The 21,750-nt window shown below is 58.0% G+C and overlaps 1 protein-coding gene across 7 annotated transcripts in view; it reads right to left on the bottom strand.

Annotated features, from left to right (window-relative positions):
* The window catches only part of EIPR1 (EARP complex and GARP complex interacting protein 1), a 120,332-nt gene that overhangs the window by 7,202 nt on the left and 91,380 nt on the right, over nucleotides 1–21,750 (bottom strand). For 6 of the 7 annotated variants that reach the window (XM_077844262.1, XM_077844261.1, XM_077844263.1 and 3 more), the window contains one exon: nucleotides 10,947–11,046. In XM_077844262.1, coding sequence (XP_077700388.1) covers nucleotides 10,947–11,046 — 100 coding nt within the window. Of the gene's footprint in view, nucleotides 1–10,946; nucleotides 11,047–21,582; nucleotides 21,606–21,750 lie in introns of those variants that run through there. The other variant, XM_077844266.1, reaches the window with a different exon arrangement.

Genomic DNA, 21,750 nt, shown 5'->3' with positions numbered 1-21,750 from the left:
GAGTACAGCAAAAATAGAAAGCGTATTAATAGTGCCTGCATTGAACGTGGCCTGCCAGGGTGTGCGCCCAGATCAGCTGACGCTCCGACCTGAAGGCAGCGCCACCCAACCACTCAGACACCTGGCTTCACCCAAAGGCACACAGGGCCGGCGGGGTGCCCTGCTCAGACGCTGCCCTCAGGACGCTGGCCTCCGGCTCCTTCCCCTGGGGGTCTGACAAGACCTCGTGAGACCCACTGGGGCCGTCTTGGGGCAGCACCACCGTGTCCCAAGAGATGAGGGCTCCTGACGGCGAGTGGGGGGGAAGGGCCTCCTGCCCCTCGTGTCCTGCCCACGCGCCCACTGGCCCACATGGCACTTTACGCACAAAGACGCATCACGGTGGCCACATCACTATTCCAATTTTGAGGCCGACTGCGCACTCAGGGACTTCTGAGGGCAGGGGGACGGTACAGGCCTTTGTCCACAGCAATGCCACGTATCCCCGCGGCGTCACCTCACTCAGGCTACCTTGAACACCAGCCTCATCCTTTGGGGCACTGGCAGGGCCGAGGGAGTCGGTGGGGACAGTGAGCATTCCCTGGGACCAGCCCGGGTCCTGCTGCCCATCTCAACGCTTTATCAGGGCCCCTAGAGCACAGGTCAGGGCAAGACCCCAGGCTGGAAGAGGGCAGGCGTGGGGCGGCCCCCTAGACTCTGCGGGCAGTTCAAGAGAATTTGAGCTGAGCCTCAGGGAGAGAGCACCTGTTTCCTGTCTGGCGAGACCAGCCCAGGTAAGAAATGTGACAGAGCAGAGGAGGATCTGTGAGACCGACTCCTCCAGGAGATCCCCTCATTCTAGGAAGCAGCGTGGCAACAGCCACCCACCCGGGACACGCTCCCCTGCCCCACGCAGGAGGCGCTGCCCCTCTCTGCAAGGTTTCCTGGCTCAACGTGTCCCAGAAAATCTTTCTCCAAAAAAACAGCATTTTCCTGCCTTACTGATGAGGCATATCATGCAGACGATGAATCTCAGGGACCCTCATGCCCTCACTAAGCTCCTCCTGGCTGCACGGGGGCCGAGAGGCCCAGGGTTTAGCAGCAGGAAAGAGGTGAGGTGCGTGAGGACGACACGCCGCCGGCAGCCGATGCTGGCATGCCCTGGGGGCCTCCGAGCAGAGGGAGCCAAGCGTGCCTTCCTGGGAATCGGAGGGGCCCTCCCAGGTGCCCGCAGCCACCTGCTCCGGGGCCGCCCTCGCCCCCCACCTGACGAGTCCCAGGAAGTCAGGTGTGCCTCCTCGGAAAAGCAAAAGCGGGGACCTTTGGTTTATACTTCACCCCAGTGAGGGACCCTGTTCTGCCCTCACATGAGCAAGTTCCACTTACTAATCCTGTCTCCACAGGAAGTTAAAGCGTCATTTCCGTCCCACGCAAGAAATGGGTACTACGTCCCTCCTCAGGGGGATGCGCGCTAGCGAGGGCGACAGTGCAAAGCAGAGGAGCGACTGGCCCCGCACTCTGGGGACCGGGGGCCTGGCCGGGATCAGGTCACACCACTAGAGGGCACGGTGGCACCCAGGGACCAGCTGACCCCACGGAGGCCTGGGGTGTGCCTGGGATGGGGAGGGTCAGAAATGGAAGGGACAGCAGCTGGGGACAGAGGCAGAGGCCAGGAGTGCAAACCTCTCGTCCCAGGGCCTCCCCAGGCCAACCGTAGCAGGGCCAAGGGAAAGCTGCTGGTGCCCAGGAGTGCCAGGCTGAGCAGGTGCCATGAGTTCCTGGCAGGCCACAGAGAGCCACCATGGGCATCAGCGTGGGGCAGGCCCAGAGGACAAGACCTGAGGCCAGCCCCGCAGTGGCGACAAGAGGGGCAGAGGGGCCGCGGGAACAGGAAGGAGGCCTCTGGTGAGCCGGGACCTCAGGGCGTCTGGGGGAGAGGTCAGACGTGCACTGAGGACTCCGACACCAGGGCCCCCACACCTCACTCCTGCACCCGTCCACACCCACTCGGAGCTTCTTGGGCACCCTCTGGACCGGCGTCCTCACGGTCCCCAGGCAGGGACAGGGCACCCAGAGCTCCAGGGCATGACATGCCACAAGCAGACACCCACACAAGGCCACGCTGACCCTGAGACTCATGGCAGAATTCCTGGGGAGGGACGTGGCCTGGCTCAGCCTGTCCCGTGTCACCATGACCAGTCGGGCAGGTGGGGTGACAAGAACACAGGGACTGTGTGGTCCCCGCACGCCAGGGTCAGGACAGCGCACCATCCTGATGAAGGACGTGGCTCTGCCCTCTCTTGCTCTCCAGCCATCTCAGCGGCCCAGGCTCCGGGATCCGAGCAGAGCACAAGGCACGTGGGTCTGTGGCAGGTGGTCCCGCGGGGAGCCCACGGGGACCCCACAGGGCGCGCAGGCCACTGTGCCAGAGCTGCCGCCAGCAAGCCACAGGGGAGGACAGAGAACTGCCGGCAAGAGATTCACGACGGGGACCCGCGCCTGAGCCACACGACGGTGTGCAAGAACAAGCGGGCAGGAGGCGAAGACGAACGGCCCCAAGAGCAGCGACGAGCACACGTTCCTGAGGAGCCCTGTGACCTCAGACGCTGAAAAGGGCTCTAAAACCATGTTAGAGACACGCGGTGAGCTCACACTTGGCTTTCACCGGCCGAACTCGTTTTCACCTCCACACACACAGCATAGCTAAGAAATATTTTCATGGTTCCCTGTAGGGAAAAAAATTAAGTCACACAAGAGTTCTACGGGTGCAATTTCACTTTTCTGAAGATGGCATCAGGTCAGGTCAGCAGGAACGTGACACGGTTGGACGCCTAATCTAACTAGTCAGCGCTCGGTGTTCTCGGTCATCCGTTAAACCAGCTGACTCATCATCAAACTCCTCAGAAAGGTGGAGACATAGGCTGTGCCTTCATAAGTTTATTTTTTTTTAATTTTTATTTATTTATGATAGTCACAGAGAGAGAGAGAGAGAGGCAGAGACACAGGCAGAGGGACAAGCAGGCTCCATGCACCGGGAGCCCGACGTGGGATTCGATCCCGGGTCTCCAGGATCGCGCCCTGGGCCAAAGGCAGGCGCCAAACCGCTGCGCCACCCAGGGATCCCGGCTGTGCCTTCAGAAGACACGTCACGCGTGTTCGGCGGAGCAACTCTCCTGCGAGGCTGGCGAGGGGAAGCGCCACGACGTCACCCTGAACGGGGAACACCTGTGCTCTCGGCATTTATGTCACCCCCAACTCCCCCAGGACTCCCCTGGAGAAGGGAGATCAGCAAACTGACCGGCGCTTCTGCCTCCAGAGCCCACCCCACAGAAAGTCTCCCAGACGCCAGCTCGTGGACTATTCCAGGTTTCGGGAGCAAGTTGGTAACTCATCGATCCACCGACCGACCAGCAGCCGGCTGCGCAGGCATCCACAAGCACATGGAGGGCCCGGGCCACACTGAGTATGGCAGAGGGAGAGGCCGGCGGAGGGTGGGTGAGCCTGCCCCCATCACACCCACCTGCTGCACAGGTGCGCACGCTCCACGGGAGGTACCACCACTGGTCATCAGCTACTGTGCAGCCCTGACCTGGCGGAGTCACTGCAGACACGCGACATACGTGCCGACAGCTGAGCTCCCAAGTACAGAGATTCACTAACTGCAAACCAACAGCAGCCAGCCTGCGGCCAGGCCACAGGGAGACGCAAGCAGGGAAGGCAGCCCAGAGAAAACACAGCGGTCCAGCTGCAGCAGCCAGAGGAGGGTGTGGTGAGGTTTGGGGACCCAGGTCGGGCTCTGGGGCTGCACAGGCTGAGTCAGTGAAGGACGGCAGTGAAGCATTTCTACAGACACCAAGAGGGGTGTCACATAACAGGAAGGTGAGGCGGTGCAGGCCGGGGTGGTCGGAGCTGGGATGGCCCTGGGACGGTCCGTGGCAGGCGGGTGGGCAGCACCCAGGTCCTCACGGCCTGCGGGACCCCTTCCTGGGTATCGGCCTCAGAGCAGCAGAGCCCTCTGTGCTGAGGGGCGTCCTGAGGTGACACTGTCTGAGGTGCTCCCTGTCCTACTGGCTTCGATGAGGCCGGCCGCCATGATCAGGAGCCCATGTGCCGGGAGCCGAGAGGCCTCTGGCCTGCGGGCCAACCACGTCCTGCCACAACCTCGTCCTGAGCTTGGGGCAAGAAGACACCCCCGGTCGAGCCCTCAGATGAGCCCCGGCTGCTGACACCCGCACCACAGCCACAGGGGACATAGAAGGGGGCCTGGCTCCCAGCCCCTGGCGTCCTCACGGGGACTGCCCTGACGAGGGGGCCACAGGGGCAGCCACCTTTGTGGTCCTCTGTTAGAGAGGGATAAGGGACACAAGCGCCAACCAGAGGTCGGGGAGACCGCAGGTGAATCCCAGCTGACTCCACAGCCGGGAAATCCAAGACCCAGAGAGGGTGGGCGGCTAGCCTGGGCCGCACAGCCGGTGGGGCAGGAGCAGGACCCACCTCCTGCTTCGACTCCTGGGCTCACTGCAGCGCATGATCTGCCTGGGTGGTGGCAGCCCCGTGCCCACCCGGAGGGAGACCGCGCCACTGCCGTTGAAGGCCTGCTTCGGGCAGCCGGCAGGGTGTGCGCGCTCAGGTCAGGCAGCCGCGTGACACAGAGGGAGGGCTCAGCAAGAACTCCAGAGGGGGCACTGCACACCGTGACCTGGTTTTCAGCGTTGAAGAGAAATATCTGGTGCTTCCCAGCCCATGAGGAAGGACTAAAGCCACCCCACGAACTTATCTGAAGGGAGTGAACTAACAGCAAATATGAACTCTAACCAACAAAATGCTGCTCCTCCTGCGGTCATGAGCCGCGGACGTGGGCGTATGGCTTCCGAAGACCAAAGCGGCGCTCCCTGCACCCAAGACCCGGGCCGACAACAGTGCCAGCGGGCAGAGGGAACGCAGCAGAGAGGTGCGCGCTGCCCACCACCACCGACAGCGGAGCGGCGGCTGGGCAGTCAGGAGGGCGGCGATGGGGAGGAAGAGCAGGCACGGCTCTCAGGGTGCAAGAGACACGACGCAGTCACCCAGCAAGCGGCACGGCCTGCGGGGGCCACGCTCACACGACGGCGTGGCCACTGCCCGAGCCCCTGTGCCCCGCCGGGCTCTGCACACCCACGAGCTCTGCCCTCCTGGGCCCCAGACATGGGGACGCCGCCGGCCTCTCTCAGGCTGGAAATCCCAGCACCAGCTTTGACCGTGACGACTGCCCAGAGCCAGAGCCCCTGCGCGGCTTCCCAGTGACCTGACCAGTGACCCAGTCCCTTTGAGCCTGGCTTCCCTCCTGCAATGCGCTCGTGAGGTGGAGCTCGTTAAGAACCTGCCCCGTGGGGCCAAGCACCTGCCCAGTACCGGGAGCCCTGGTCTGTGCTCGGGGTCCACAGAAGGCATAGGGCGTGTCGTCCGGGGCGCAGGGCAAGGCACGAGCATTGATGGTGCGGTGGTGGGAGTGGATTCAGCAGCACAGCACAGCCCATCGCTGCCCTTGGCTGCGGAACAGAAAGGAGAAGCGCCACCTGACGGGGGTCGGGGCCAGCCAGGGCAGGACCCTGGCTGCCGGGGCGTGTGCGGACAGGCGCCCGGGCCACGGGAGTGGGCGTTCCCGGCTCCTGAGTGTGGCCCCAGGAAAGCCTAGCAGGTCCCCTGCCCCTCCGCAGACTCGGTTCCCCCAGAGGAAGCGTTCCAGGCTCCACAGAGCTGGCCTCCTGGAAGCCAGAGCCTTCCTGTCCTTACAAAACGCACACAGGGCATCAGGTGCCAGCCCTGGTGAGAGAATTTGAGGTCATTTTACATTTATTATTAGCTTATTTCCAACTGGACTCTATTTGTAGGAAGAACAGAATGAAAAGGGCTTTGCCCCCTTTGCTGCCCCAGAGCCTAAGCTCTTTGCAGAGGAAGACGTGTGTCCTGCGCCCGTAACTGTGGCCTGACTTCAGTGCCACACTCGAAACGGGAAAGGTCCTGAGGCAGATTTAAATTTTTTGACCAAGCTGGAGGAGAATATACCCAACACCTGGTCACGCCACTTAGACGCCGGTGATCTGCTGGAGAGAGATCTAATTATAGCTGATCTCTGGCGCGGGGGAAATTCTCTTATGAAAAAGAACAAAGGAGAAGAACTTGGAAGCGCTGCCACGATGACAGCACCTGTGTCCGTCCCGTGTCGGGTGTGACCCTCCCCTCTGGGGGAAGGTTTCATTAGGAAGCGCACAGGGGTCGCTGTCTGGTGCCTCAGGTTCTCCCCTCTGGACCTCGGGCCTTTGTACTGGGATCCTGTTGACCTGACCTTCATTCCTCTCTGTCCGCGGAGTCCCTCCCTCCACTGCTGGCTTCTTCCCTCCACCCACTCGTCTGCCCGTCCGTCCAACGGGCACTGAGATGCTGTCCTACTTTATGGACGTGGAATCCGGTCCTGACTTTCCAGATGAGGACACAGAGGTGTGGACACGCCACTTGTCCAAGGTCACCTGGGAGTGAGTGGCAGGAACGGGACCTGATGTCGAGGCTCAGAAGGCTGCCTGGACTCCCGCCACGGAGCCGTGGCCTTCAGCTTCCCCGCCCCCCCCCCGCCCCCCCAGGCCCCGGGACCGCCGCAGCTGCCTTCACCACAGCCGCCGGCCTGTGCCTGTCCCAGCCTGTCGAGGCAAAGCCCGCAAGCTGAAATGAAATCACCTCTGTGCTGTGGGCCCCAACACTGGAAGATGTTCGAACCCTGGAAAGCCGAGGCCGTGTGTCCACGTTCAGAGCCCGGCCCCACCGAGGGGCACGTATCACACCTCCACGGCAGCTGCGTCCCCTTAAACTCACTGAGTTTGCCAAACGCACTGTTCACTCTCGTGCACTGCTGCTAGAAAGAAGCTTTTGAGAGCTTGAGAAGTGCATGTCTGCCAGACACCAACGCCCAGCCTGTTCTGTGCGGGGTGACTTTTTCCAAGATCTAATGGAAGACGATTCCTGTTGTCTCTGATTTGTGTAAAGTCAAAAGCTATATGTAGCTTTTATGCTACATTGAGATACGCAATACTCTGTATTTTCTTGAAAATCACATTTTTTTTTTTTAAATGACTACCCTGAGGCATCAACTCCAGTGGCTGCTGTCCGAAACCCAGGGCTCGAGGGGTTCTCTTTACTGTCAGCGAGGCAGCAGTGCTCAAATATTTGGAAGTTCTTTTTATGAGACTCACCAGAAAGCCAGCTTTCAGAGTTTTAACCTGTTTTCTGTGGACCAGTTTCACAAAGCTTGGTCAACCATCCTATTTACTAGGTTCAGCTCCAAATAAATGCTGACTGTTTGCAACACTCCCATGCACCCTCACAGACCAAATGTGACTGGCGGTGAAGACAGGCCGGGGCCGAGGCTCGGGCCAGCGACATGCAGCACACACCTGCGGGGCCACAGCAGCCCTTCGCACGGCAGGGGAGCGCGGTCAGGGGTGCAGCCCTGAATCTATTCCTGCGACCGTGCCACCTCCAGGACGTCCCCTGGGCCTTCGGGCCTAACTTTTTCTCAGCTATCAAGCAAGGGCGTCGAGTTCTGTGACACCGAGATCTGGTCCTTATGTGGATTGCTTTACATCAGCGAGGGACCAAGGTCTGTCAGCGACCGGCTGAGCCCCGTCACAGCTGCAAAGGCACAGTGTGGATGCCTGGGGCTCCACGCATCCCCCTGCCCTGTCCTCAACGCTGGCATCTGCACGTGCTGAGTGAGCACATGCACGTGGACGTGGCCCACACGCCCCAGACGGGGAAAGAGCGGCCACGTCAGCGAAGATCATGGACATCAGGTGAGGTCAGGGAGGACGAGCCCGGCCCGGCGGGCCCATCAAGTGCAGCAAACGTCCCCTCTGGTGGGGATGCGCAGGTGAGGCAGGGTCGTCTCTGCTCCCTTCTTTCGATTTTGCCGTGAACCAGTTAAACTGCTCTAAATAATAAAGTCTATTTAAAAAAAGATGAAAACCTTTCAGCAGGCGAGAGGCCTTGCTGAGCAGATGGGACAGGGAGGAAGGGGACACTCGCGTGGGGTGGAGCGACCACGTCATGTGACACTCACGCTAGCGCCACAACAGGCCCTCCAGCCCCGGGCAGGAGAACAGGTTCCCAGGGGCCGGCCAGACGCGGCCTCGCCGTTGCTGGGCACTAGGCAGGCGTCCGGGTCCAGCCCTTCCTCCCAGGCCGCCAGACTAAGCACAGAGATACGCGAGTGAGTGAGCCTCCTTCTCCCATCGGGGCCACGTGTGGAGACAGCAGCCGGGCATGAGGCGTGGTCACCGTGTGGCAGGTGACAACCAGGCTCCCAGGAGGGAGGTGACACGGGGCCAGCCCTGCATCCGCCCAGCCTCCCCCCCCCCCCCGGTCCCTAAGAACAAACGCATGTTTTCTATTTCAGGCACAGCGGACGTGCCCTGAGCTGCCACTGCTAGCTCCTCCCCCGTATGTGCAGCCCTTGCCATAGGTTTTAAACCTCAGATTGGAACATTTCTGAAAGAACGCCGTGTCCTTGAAGCCCGTTCCGCTCCTTCTGAGAAGCGTTCCTGAACGCCGGTACCGCCGGGCAGGTGCCGCCCCGGGTTCATCCTTGAGAAGCCCCCACCCTGACGCGCGGCCAGAAGGAGGAGGACAGCCAACTCTCAAGGCACCCATCTTCCTTTTGCTCTGCTGCTCGCTGCACCTGGAAAGCTATTTATTTCCACAGCTACTGAGAGCTGCTGGGCCCCAGAGATGGATGAGTACACTCCAAAACAGCGAGGCATCCCCTCTGCCTTCATCGGGGCCGGGACCCCACGCAACCTCCCCCTGCAGACCTCCCCTGGGCTCTGCTAATGATTATAAATGGCAAAGAACCTCCGATTTAATTGCAAAAGGTAATGATGCAGCGAGCATAAGATTAGATTCACCACAGAAGGCAATATCCTCCAACAATAAAAAAAAAAAAAAAATGGAGGAGCTGGGTGTGAAGATGGCCGGAATCGATAGGAAGGTTTCGGTATTAAATACCACGGCAGAGGGTCGCAAAGTGGTATTGACAGAAGTGCTGACGGCAGATAAAAACGAAGGAGAGAAAACTAAATTGGTCTCTGCAGAAAATAAGTTACAGATTAATCACCCTACCATAAAATCATTCTGAGATGGCCGAGGGTCTGGAGCGGCGCCCCCGTCTGATTACGGATGGGCTGCTGGACGTGGTGCAGCACCGTGGCTCGGCCCCTCCGCGGCCTCTCCCCGGGCAGGGCGCGCCAGGTGCCCATGGACCCCCGCCATCAGCTCCCCCAGCATCTCCTGCACCTGCACTCCGGCAGGAAAGTACTGCTCCCTTCCTGTCTCTGGTCTCTGGGTACACGGAGCACCTGCGAGAGGCGGGGGGCGGGGGGTGCACAGGAGGGGTCAGGAGGGGCCTTGCTGCCAACTGAGACTCAGACTCCATGGCCCACGCCCAGGAAGGGCAGCGCCATCTCCCTAGACCCACAGCCCACCCGGAGCAGCAGCCCAGGCACCGGGTTACCTTCAAGTTTCCTGTTCTGCTCTAAAATCTGGGTGAGAGTGGCATTCTACTCCACGATACAGAAATATGTCTTTTTAAAAAAATAAAAACCATGATTTTCCCCTTAAATATTACTTAGGCACTACGAAAACAGACCAGCTCTTCATCCCACACTGAAGGCTAGGAGACCACCCTTCTGACCACACGGAGTTTTAGAACTTGAACACGGAACTTTATTCTAAAGAGTCTGACTTTGATGCCATGTGCTGCTGATGATAAATCACTATTAGCGCCATCTCCACCGCCTACCCGAGAATTTATTTGCGTTGTAACATAAAGGAGCTAAAGACGTGTCATGGGAACAAAGCAATGTCAGACGGGCCCCACTATAGAATCTGTGCACAGACCCTGCTCTGGTCCCTCCTGCCACGCGTGGCCGCAGAACCGGGGACACCATAACCTCGTCATGTCAAGTCTCTAGATTGTTCTCTCTAAAGGTGTTACTTTGACATAAACAAATGCGATGAAACCATGAACACAATATAAAAAAATCACATTTTAAGAGAGAAAATTTTAGGGAATCAACATGTACCATATATACTAATCAGAATGTTTATTCTAACGGACAAAGTATTGGAGGTGATGAATACTTGAAGGCACAACTGATTCCAAAGAAAGTCAGCGTGAAACACTCAATGGTGTGAGGATGTGCGGCCCCGTGGGGAGCGGTGAGGGGCCTGCCACTCCCATCTGTGGAAACGGAGCCCCGAGGGTGACATGCAGGTCGCCGCGGCTCAGGCAGGGAGATGCTCTGTGCTGCCCAGCCCGCTCACAACCACACGCACGGGGTGTGACTGTGACCACGGTACGGTGTGCACTTGTGAGCGAGGGGAAGGTCAGCTGACGGGCCACGGGGGGGGTGGGGGGGGTGGGGGAGTGTCACAGGCCATGGGGTCACAGGCCACAGCAGGGGGCTCACAGGCCACGGGGGTCAGAGGCCGAGGACCACCGTCATTTTCAACTCACACAGAAATTTGAAAGCAGCTCACCAGCACCGGGAAATTAGTATTTTATGACAGCTCCTACCTAAAAGGTTATTTTAACCAGACTGCAAATCTGTCCATTGAAGAGACAATACACTTGTTCGGCGTCTAAACGAGACAATATCCTTCGGGAGATCCCACTGCCTCTTGTGGACAAATATGGCCAAAAGGTGGGGTTTTGTCAGCCTTGGGTCCTGTGTCCTGTTCTGTGCGGGGCCCAGGGCCCGACCTCGGACAGCTCACTGAGGGGCCAATCATGCAGGCCCCCGATTGGTGCTTCTGTCCGTTCACTAACCACGTCATAATCTATGTCAAAATCCTAAGCATACACCAACCACCTTCTGAACTCAGCCAAAAGGTTCAATCAAAAAAACACAAAAGCTGAAAACTGTATGCTGGTCACTCACCACGGCCTGGCTGGAGCTTTCCTGCAGGTCCCACAGCAGGATGTGGTTGTCCGCCAGAGAGATGACCCTCTTCCCGTCCCCCGTGGGCTCCCACGTGACACTGCAAGGAAGAGGAGGCCCCATTAGTACAGAGGCTGGAGGTGCCCTGTCTCCGCGGCTGTGTGCTGTTGCACGCACCCCTCACGAGCAGCTAGGCTCTCCGGAGCCCACGGGCAAGGCCCACGCCTGCCACGGCAGCGGGTGTGTGCGGCGCGGCGTCCTCTCCCGATGAATGCCCGCGTCCTCCTGACTCAGCTGCGGCCACCTGGTTAGGTTAGGAGGTTGGGAGGTTAGGAGGCTGGGCCTTCGGGTACTCGGGGTTACAGGGGGTGGTGAGGGCGGGCCCGTGACGGGACTGGCACACTCGTGTTCCCTCTCTCCCTCGCTGCCGTTGCGGCTGCCTCCTCTCCCGCCAGGTGAGCACACAGTGGGAAGGCAGCGTCTGCGAGCCGTGAAGGGGGTCCTCACCAGAGCACGGCCATGCTGAAGCCCCGACGTCAGACTTCCGGGCCCCAGAACCGTGACAAATAAGGTCTGTTGTTTCAGGCCCAGCCAGCGGTGCTCTGTGGTGGCCACAGGAGCCAACGTGTCTTCCCGGGGACCGAGGGACACAGAGCTGACCAACGGTGCCAATGGGACGGGATGCGGCCTGCTGGGGGGCCGGGTTTCATGGTGGCTCCACGTGGACGCTGCCATTTGGGGCAGAGTGCCTACAGCTTTCGTAGCCTGAGGACGCAGCCGACGGTCTGACGGCGGTGGGAGAGGGCCCGTGTCTGCCCTGCCTGTGGCATCAGGTCTCTTCCCCTGTGTCGGCCAATCTGAGCCCCGGTTCCCTGTCACTGCGCCAAAGCCACCCCACCCAACACAATGCACGTCTGAGTAACTAGTGGAAAACCACAAATACCTGCAGAAAAGCCACGGCGATCAGAGGATTTCAGCGTGGCCCCAGGTGTGCGTTTGTCTTCACTGACAAATTCCCCAAGGGCTACAAAGGGAAGACTCCTGCTCACATACGGTAAGGGAGGGGGTGGACTGCAGACCCCAGTAAACACCACACTGCTTCTCCTCCTAACAGAAACAACACCAACGGGGGGCGTCCTCGGGCGCCCCCGCCTCATGCCATCATCCCAGGACCGTCCGCGGAGCTAGGAATACTTTCAATCACAACATTAGTATCATTCAAAACCACAATTTCCTTCTCCTCTGTCGTTCAGGAAACGCTCGTGAAGTTCATGGCGCTGTGACCACAGGTGCAGCCGTCCTCTAGCAGACGGAGCTCAGCGTCTTTCCTGATAACAACAGTGAAAAATGCACAATATCCAGTACATAAAACTAAAACCCAAGAGCTGGAAGAGGCACCAAGAAATCCGGTTCTGGAATCTGCTGCTCCTACTTTGGTAAGATAATGGCTAATCCCAGCTGTGAAGATCCTCCCTTACAGCAAGACGACCAGACCTCTCCCGGTAGCACATTTCCACGGGTAAACCTGTGCGGAGTTCACAGGCTGACTGTGAAGACCAAGGGCCACTGCAAGCCGGGAAGGAAGGCTGAGACCAGGCCGCCCTGACAGCTCACACTCATTCCCCACAGTGGGGAGGCCACACGCCCGCCACCAGGGTGCCAGGGAGGGGGGGTTCTGCTGAGCAGCATCTGTCTGGCTTGCAGAAGGCCACCTTCCCCCCGTGTCCTCCACACAGCAGAAAGGGAGCCCGCGTGCGTCTCCCAAGGCCCTGATCCCACTGTGCGCGCTCCCCGCTCAGGCCCTAATCACCACCAGACCACCTCCCCGTACCGCCACGCTGGGGATCAGGGCTTCAGCAGACGAACTGGTGGGCAGAGTCCACAGCACGACGTATCAGGAGCAGCACGCGCGGCACGGCCTACGAGGAGCTCCTCACGGATCTCACTCATAACTGACACACGCCCCCGCCCCACCCCAGCACACCCGCAGACAGAAGCCAGGACGGGGAGAAGCTGCGCGGCCGTGGGGGGCCCCAGGGGCAGGAACACCCAATCCGGTGTTTTCAAGGCTACAGGTTGAAAGGCGATGACACAGATACGGGGACTTTTTAACAGACACCCCAGAAAGCCAGAGATCCCGGGGAACCGACAAATCACAGGACAAGAATTAGCCAATCTGATCCCGAGACTGACTACCTAATTATGGCGGTTTCTCCGACCAGGCCGAGGGATTCTGGAGAGCAGACCCAGTCTGCTCGAGGTCGCTCATCCTCCCCGCAGGGGCCAGCGATGCCCGAGGCGCACGGCCCGTGATGGGTACTTGCTCATGGGGTCCCAGGAAGAGTGAAGAGCCAGGGAAGAGCGGAGGTGCCGCCTAAAAACGTGAGATCATTTCCAAGTACGTTCAGCTACTGGCCAGTGCTTGAGGTGGAAAACTCCACCAGCCCTAAGATGAGGAAGCCCTTTCAAGGCATCTGAACAACCGAGATCCCTCCACTAAAGCCCACATGCTTATTTTATGCTCTAAACTGCATCATCTCTTGAGCCCGTACTCAGACCTCCCCTTCCCCTCCATGTGCCCACCCTTCTAACCTGGTTGCTCACAATGTCCAAACTACAGAACAAACGCGTGGGCCCTCGAGCAGCAGGCCATCTGAGGAGGGAACACAGCTAACAGGGCACATGGTAGAAACTGGATCCCCACCGCGGAGGGGAGGGGGGAAGGAGAGGGGAGGGAGGAGGGAGGGGAGAATAAGGGAAGAGAGGGGAGAGGAGGGAGAAGGGGAGAGTAAGGGAAGAGGAAGGGAAGAGGAGGAAGGAAGGGAGAGGAGGGGAGGGAGGAGGGAGGGGGAGAATGAGGAGGGGAGATGGAAGAGAGAGGAGGGAGAGAGAGGAAGGGGAGGGAGGAGGGAGGAAGGAGAGAGGGAGGAGGGAGGGAGGAGGGATGGAAGGGAGAGGGAGGGAGGGGGAGGGAGGGGGAGGGAGGGGGAGGGAGGAGGGAGAAGGAGAGAAGGGGCTGGAGACTCACAGGAATTTTCAGGAGGATCAATCCCAGAACTGCAGAGAAGGCTGTGTGGAAAGCCACAGGCTCCTTCTGGAACCCAAACCCAACAGCAACAGGATGTCATGAGGAAGCGCGAGCATCAGGGAAGGTCCCCCCGAAGATGTCCCCTCAGGCCTTGGCCTGGCTCTGCTCTGGGGCATGGGGGGGCCAGGGGTGGGAATGGGAGGTGTGAAGAGGGAGCAGGGCTGTCCTGTGGGAAACAGCGGCTCGCCCCCCTTCCCGCCACATCCACACGGGCCAGGCCTCCATCCGCCGCTGTGCGGGCCCAGGGAGCCTCGCTGGGGAGGACCCTGTACGCGTGTCGCTCATCTCACCAAAGGACACAATCAAGTGAATTCCAAGTAGCCCCACAAGTAACTTTTTACACCTAAAAAGGAAAAACACATGAGAATTCCAAAAGAAGCTTAAGAAGCCTTACGGCACCCATGAGGTAAGAGCAGTGTGCGTCAGGAAACGGCCAGCCCACGGGTCCCCACAGGTGGAGGGTTTGTCTTCAGGAACGCTGTCCTGCCACCTGTGCAGGCCGGTGGCCAGGCCGCACGCCGAGGCACAGACGAAGCCCCGGCCCAGGCCGGGGCGCGCACGACGTGCTCCTGCCTGAGCTCATGAAACCAGCTTCCAGGAGAGGCCCGCCGCGCTTCCAGAACAACAGCTGCAGGGGGTTCTCTGTGCCCAGAGGAGGAAGGGCCAGGCCCACAGCATCCTGGCTCCACGGCGCCGTGTCTCGGCCTCGGCGGAGCTCAACTCCCAAGGTCTGAAGTCGGCCACACTGCGATCCTCTGGATCCCGGACACCCAAGGCCGCGGGAGGCTTATTCCCCTGCAGCACCAGGACCAAAGCTGGAAGGAGCAAGTCACTTCAGTACAACAGACTGTCTGCACATGAGGACGAGAGAGGCGGGCCTCTGGAGGCAGAGGGGGCTCGGCTGAAACAGCACCCCTCCAGGAGCCGGTCAGATCCCAGCCCTCCACCCCCCCCCCCCCCGTCCTGGGGCAGCAGCGGCCCCGGTCACGCACGTCCACCTCCCAGCCAGACTACAAACTGTGCTGAGCCCAGGCTCACACGGCGCTACGTGCCAAGCAGCCAGCACACTCCGACCCTCGCAGGAGAGGCACTTAATAAGGAGGCGTTGCAAGAAAGACGGAATGAAGAATTAATTACACTTCCTCTCAGGCTGTGTCCAGTGCGCCTTAGAATCATAAAAAATAAAATCGGAAAAAGATTCTATTTATCAAGTACACTCAGTGAAGATTGGTCCATCCTGGAGCCCACTGAGAGGGTTTGCTACTTAGTCTCAAAAGGACCTCATCAAGAAGAGGTCTTGCTTGTTCTCTGACCCTCTCCTGAGGCCTGCTGAGGACGCGTGAGCCGAGGGAGCAGGGAAGGTCCCCTCCACCCTGCCCTGCCCTGCCCTCCTCCCGCGCCCCCTCCAGGCCGTGAGCCACGGGGCATCGCTCCTGGCCGCTCAAACCGAGCCTGACGTGCCTAGGCTGCCCCCGCGGCCCCCTGCCTCCCCCGGGGCAGCTCTGCCTGCGAGGTCACACAGGCCTAAACTCCACACACCCGCTGCACCCCCGCTTCTCATTCCCAGGGGTTCCAAGCCCACCGTGAGCAAAATCTTGGGAGTAACTTTTTTACGACCATCCTTCTCAAATTCTATGTAAAAAAGCAATCAAGCTTGTTGAATTTTATTTTTGACATCTGACTTCTTGCTTTATACCAATCTGCCCCAGTTTGCCCTTGACGTCCTGATTTTCTGACAGCGCTGGCCTGGAAACGCGGTCTCCCAGGTTCCTGCTTGCCCGACCGACTCTGCACAGCCACCTGAGAACGCGGCCCACCTCCGGGCCTGTGCTTGCTTCCCGGCATCAAAATAGGGAGACGTGACGAGGTCTTGTTCTCACAGAAACAACACCCAGGCAGTTTTAGTTCATACCAGTGACATTTTGAATGTGGGTCACCTGCCACGTTTACACGAATACTGTTGGATTTGGGTTTTGAGCTCCTGTCTGTCCAACTGCCTGTTTCTGACCATCCGGGGAACAGCCATCGAGAAGGGCTGCAGCACAGCGTGCACACGGCCCAGCAGGCCAGTCCGCCGTGCAAGACAGGGAGGGGTCAACACAACACGACATGCATGCGCGCCTCCCACCACGGCCATCGCGCCCACAAACGCTGCTCCAGAATGCCTCCTCCCACCACACACAGACCCCGACGGGGCAAGCGCGACACCTAACACAATGGCCAGCCCCCCAAAGTCAGGCCCGACCCCAGCCTCGGATGCCCCAATCCGTACAGCTACGGCACCCGAGCCTTGTGGCCCAGAAGAACCCCCACCTGCATTTGGAAGGTCGACTCGCCTGCTCCGGGGGTTGCCGGGAATCCTAGCCGACCAGGGTCCCTCAAACAGGGCTGCAATCCTCCAAGGGCAGGAAGTTCAGGACACGGTGAAGTGGCACACCCGCCCTAGTATGTTTTCAGGGTAAATGGCATCTTGTGAAAACTCGTATTATGATGCATTAAATGTGGGGGGGGGGGTCATGATGTAAAATTACCTTTTTCTGGTTTTGAAATTTGGAGAATGCTGCTTCAGATCACTAACGCTGGTCTTTTTCAGTAATCTCAAGCATTTGGGGTAGAATTTCCTCTAAAGTGCACGGCCTTCTTACCTTTTCAGTAGTGCACCCAACACACAGCCTGTCTGGCACGGTGGCACGTCCCCGTTCCTCTGGGGACAGAGCTGGTGCCCCGTAGGAAATGGCCCTACGTCCTTGGTCTTTTATATGACAGCTGAGTGTGCAACACTGCTGGCAGCTGTCTACTGCCCTCCTGGCTGCGGCGTATGCCCTGCCAGCACCTGCCTCACGCTCCCTTTGAACTCAGCTTGAGCAGCACACACACTCACGACTAACAGGTTCAATAGTCAACAGCCCTGTGTGGATGCAGAAAGCACTCTCCTCTGAATAAAACACATGACGCCGTAGCCCCTGCCTTCCTGAACTCCTAATTTAAGCTGTACTATGTTATATTCTACTTTAAAGCCACAGATGCTCAAAAAAATTAATAAAGTCATAGACGCTCATTAAAAATGTTTAAGCTTTGCAGAAGTAAAAGTCTCGTTTACTGCCACCCAGTGAAAATAACTACGATCAATAACAGACGTGTCACATCCAGGTCTTTGCTGTGCACAGGCTGACGTGGATGATATGACCACCAGTGGCACTTACAGAAATGCAAACATGCAGATATTACTCTGTAATGTGCTGCCTTACTTACAACATGTGCTGGGTAACTTTCCACGTCAAATAAATGTAATTCTAGCCAAAGGTCATACAAAATTCTATCATAGGGATACCTGCAATTTTTAGCCTCTTTGCGCTCTGACTGCCTCATCTGTCCAGCGGAGGTAACAGTAGTGCGCCAGCGTGAGAGGTTAAGCGGAGACCAACAGGACAATATTTAGGGCAGCCCCCCCAAAGCAGGTGTTCACTGAGCCTCGATATGCAGTCAGATCTGCACTTCTTACAGTGGGCGTGGTGCTACCCTCCGGAGGCTTCTGGGGACGTGTGGGGAGCACTTTCGGTTTTCACAGAGACTGGGAGGGCAGTAGGCTGGTAGGCGAGAACCAAGGGTGCCAGGCATCCCATAACACGCAACAGCATTCCACGGCAAAGACCGTCCCACCCCCAATGCCAACAGCCTTGCTTTGAAAAACCATCAAACCCTACTTGGAAAGTTGGCTGGAATATTAAAATCACCACCTTTACAAGCACCAGAAGAAGTCCGTCAAGATTTACGTTAAGAAAAATCTTCAGGGGATTCCTGGGTGGCTCAGCAGTTTGGCGCCTGCCTTTGGCCCAGGGCGCGATCCTGGAGTCCCAGGATCGAGTCCCGCGTTGGGCTCCCTGCATGGAGCCTGCCTCTCCCTCTGCCTGTGTCTCTGCCTCTCTCTGTCCCTGTGTGTATCATAAATCAATCAATCAATCAATCAAGGGAACCCTAGGTGGCGCAGCGGTTTGGCGCCTGCCTTTGGCCCAGGGTGCGATCCGGGAGACCCGGGATCGAATCCCACATCGGACTCCCGGTGCATGGAGCCTGCTTCTCCCTCTGCTTGTGTCTCTGCCTCTCTCTCTCTGTGACTATCATAAATAAATAAAAATTAAAAAAAAAATCAGTCAATCAACCTTTAAGACAAATCTTCAGAAGACGTTAGAAACTCAAATCCGTACCTATCCTGCAGGGCCACGGAGCTCGATCGTGCTTCGCTGTCCCACCCACTTCATACCTGGTGGCTGGGGTCCTGAGTTACCAGTGTTGCCTTCTGTGGCACCTGGGTTTTCCTCTGATGATCGTCCACAAGTCAGCCAGGCATTATGCCATTTCCCCTAGAGGTCTGAGAACATTCTGAAGCTCCCAGAATTACTGCCATGTGCACCATGATCAGGCTGCCACGGAGGAGGCCTCCCCACATTCTCGTTCCCTCGCTCTGCCTCTCTACATCCTGTCTGCACAGGCCCCCATGACACCCAGAAAAGGTCTGATGTGGGGCCTGGCTGCCTCGGCCTGCCCTCCAGCCCCAGGGAGCACACTGGGGGCAGTGGGACGCAGGGAGCACATCAAAGACCCCGAGGATGACCCAGGGGAGGGCAGGGAACCTAAAGTCAATAGGTCAGAAAAAGATGACAGTTAAGACAGATGCCAACCTGTTCCAAAGGTTGTTCCTCTAGTTCTAGATCTCTCTCACACACACATATATGTGCCCCACACGTGCACACTCCTACACAGCCCCCCCACGCACACTGCACACATGCACATGTGCATACCTCTACACATACGTCCCCCATGTGCATACCCCTACGCAGCCCCCGTACACACACACCACATACATGCACATGTGCATAGCTGTGCATACACACATGCCCCACACATGCACATGTGAACGCCTGTGCATACACACACACCACACACATGCACATGTACACACCCCTACAGATGCCCAAGTGCACACGTGCACACCCCTACACACACACATCCATGTTCACACTCCTACACAGCCCCCATACACACACACACCACATGCACATGTGCATACATACATGTCCCACACATGCACACGTACGCACCCCTACACTGATGCCACAGATGTGCACACCACACACATGCACACCCACATACACACCTCCCACATGTGAACATACGTCCTAACATACACACAAACCACACACTCCCCCACACATTGCACATACACACACAGCCCCCCCCCCACTGCATATGCACACACACACCCCCAGGTGAGCTGGAACTAAGGCCTTTACTTGGAGTGTAACACAAGACACACATGTGAGCAGAGCTCAGCAGCCTCAGTGGCGTGAGGAAGAAGTGCCCCACGTGGAGCGCTGACTCTGAATAACTACAGGACGTGCAATAAGCTATGCCTTTGACATTTGCCATTTACGTCTGAGAGGATTTGAATATGTAATCTCTGATTTACACGACATGAAAAAGAAAGGGAACAAATCTGCCTTCTCCATGCCGCAAGAGTTAATCTCGCCGCACTCCGCACTCGTCTGGACGCCCCGGAGACTCCCGGAGCAAAGCGGGGAAGGAAGGAACAGGTACTTGAGGCGAGTGTGAGGAGCTCCGACGCTCCCACTTTCTTATCGCACCGGGGAAAGGCCGAGATGGAGGCGAGAAGGCCTGGGGACCGTGCCGCGGGGGTGGTGCCAGGACGTCAGGCCAGAGCGGCGCCAGGTCACCATGACGCTGGAGAAAAACGCCCCCCTCCCCCGCCACGCACGGACAGAGGGCGGCAACAAGCTGCCGTCAGACAGGAAACAGGACAGGCGCGTCTACACGTAGAAACAAACCTAATTGACTTTCTTGGCCGTGAGGCAGGTGACCAGATGCCCTGACTCGCCGCCGGCCACACGCGGTTCCTGCCGGTGTCCCCTGCCCTCCGAAGCTTCCTCTCCCCCCGCCCTCACGATCGCCTCTCAGCCGGTCCTGCACACCCCCGTCCCCGTGAGGGCACAGTCTCGGGCCCTTCCTGAGGAACAGGCCGTCCAAGGCATGTCGGCGAAACGGGGGCAAGCAGACCCCCCATCACACGTGGCCGAGGCGCTGTGAGGCCCCTGCTCCCGCTCCTCGTATTTCGTTATCTGTCCTGGGTGATGCATCAGGAAGTACCTGTTGTGGGTTTATAGGGAGCAGTCCCCAAAATCATCAGTGTGTGCCTCTAAGAATACACACCCTGGGATAACCGGAGCACGCGCAGTGCAATAAAAAGAGAAATTCTATTTTATCATGGATCATCACCATGAAACTGGTGCCATAAATGAAAGAAAATAACCTAGAATTTCTGCTATACTTGCTATTCCAAACTAAGAAGTTTATTTCTCTGTTCATAAAATCATCCCTTTTCCTGCTTTATCACACCCTACCAGTGAATTTGAGAGGACGTAAAATTACATTAACAAGTGGAGAACACAGTAGCATCTACCTAATGTAAGTGTGCAATATCCCTTCATAATCAGGGGGAGGAAAACACAAGAAAAGGGCTGTTTCTGTAAATAAACCCAAATAAAAAATCTACACTTCTGGGAGGCAGTTAACAAGGACCATAATGGCAGGAATGATGGTTCTAATTTGGCAGGTTTCATGCTGATCAAACAAAATACATGCTTCTCTTCCTCAGATTAGTGATTCCAAATGAATGATTCACACTCTGCATTCTGGCACCTGGGGTGAGGACAGCTCGAAGGACACTAGGAATTCTTTTTTTTCTTTTTTTTTTTTTTTAATTTTTATTTATTTATGAGAGTCACACAGAGAGAGAGAGAGAGAGGCAGAGACACAGGCAGAGGGAGAAGCAGGCTCCATGCACCAGGAGCCCGACATGGGATTCGATCCAGGGTCTCCCGGATCACGCCCTGGGCCAAAGGCAGGCGCCAAACCACTGCGCCACCCAGGGATCCCGACACTAGGAATTCTTAAAACCACCTCACTATAAACTTAATAATTTAAACCCAGAGCGACTCCCTGCCCTATCTCTGCCGCTGCCGGGGCTGGGACACGGGGGTGCCAGCCCCCCAGGACGTGACGCCCGCAGCTGGAAGACACGCTTCCACGCACAATCACGGCCATGTGGAGACCGAGCTCCCACTGCATCCTGGAACGCGTCAGGTTTGTTACGTTAGTGGAAAAGGGAAACCCTCAAGAAGGAAGCTACCTAGTAAGTCGCTGGTCACAAGTGAAAATTGAAAATCCCATTAAAACAACACATGGTGCGCCAGGTTAGGCACCTCTTTTCCAACGGAGACTGGGCAACCTGGCTCACTTCTGCCTGCTGGCGAACCCACAGGACACCCCACGACAGCCCTTCCCGGTGCCGCAGAGATCGGGGGAAGGAGGCTTCAGGCCGCACTGCGATGTCAGGGAGGCCCACCCCGTGCACATGTGGGCTCTCGGGGCCCGGCGCCCTGGCACCCCGAGGGGTGCGCTCCCGCCTTGGCCCGGGGTGCTGCGGGGCTGCCGTGGTTATGAGAAGGCCGTGCTTACCCTGATGTCCCTCACCTGGACATACTCCTAGCGCCGTCAGTAAACCCCACAGCTGCAGTCGCACACAGCAGAGCAGGGCAGGCCTCGGGGAGAGGCTGTTGGTCCCACACGTTCCTCGTGTGGAGCTGACATCAGCAGTTACAGCCTGAGCTGCTGCCCCGTGCCGTGTGGCCCAACAGAAGC

The sequence above is a fragment of the Canis aureus genome, chromosome 12, assembly GCF_053574225.1.
Source record: "Canis aureus isolate CA01 chromosome 12, VMU_Caureus_v.1.0, whole genome shotgun sequence".
In the NCBI taxonomy this organism is placed as follows: Eukaryota; Metazoa; Chordata; class Mammalia; order Carnivora; family Canidae; genus Canis; species Canis aureus.
The sequence above is the reverse complement of the archived record's forward strand: the minus strand, read 5'-3'. Positions and strand labels throughout refer to the sequence as shown.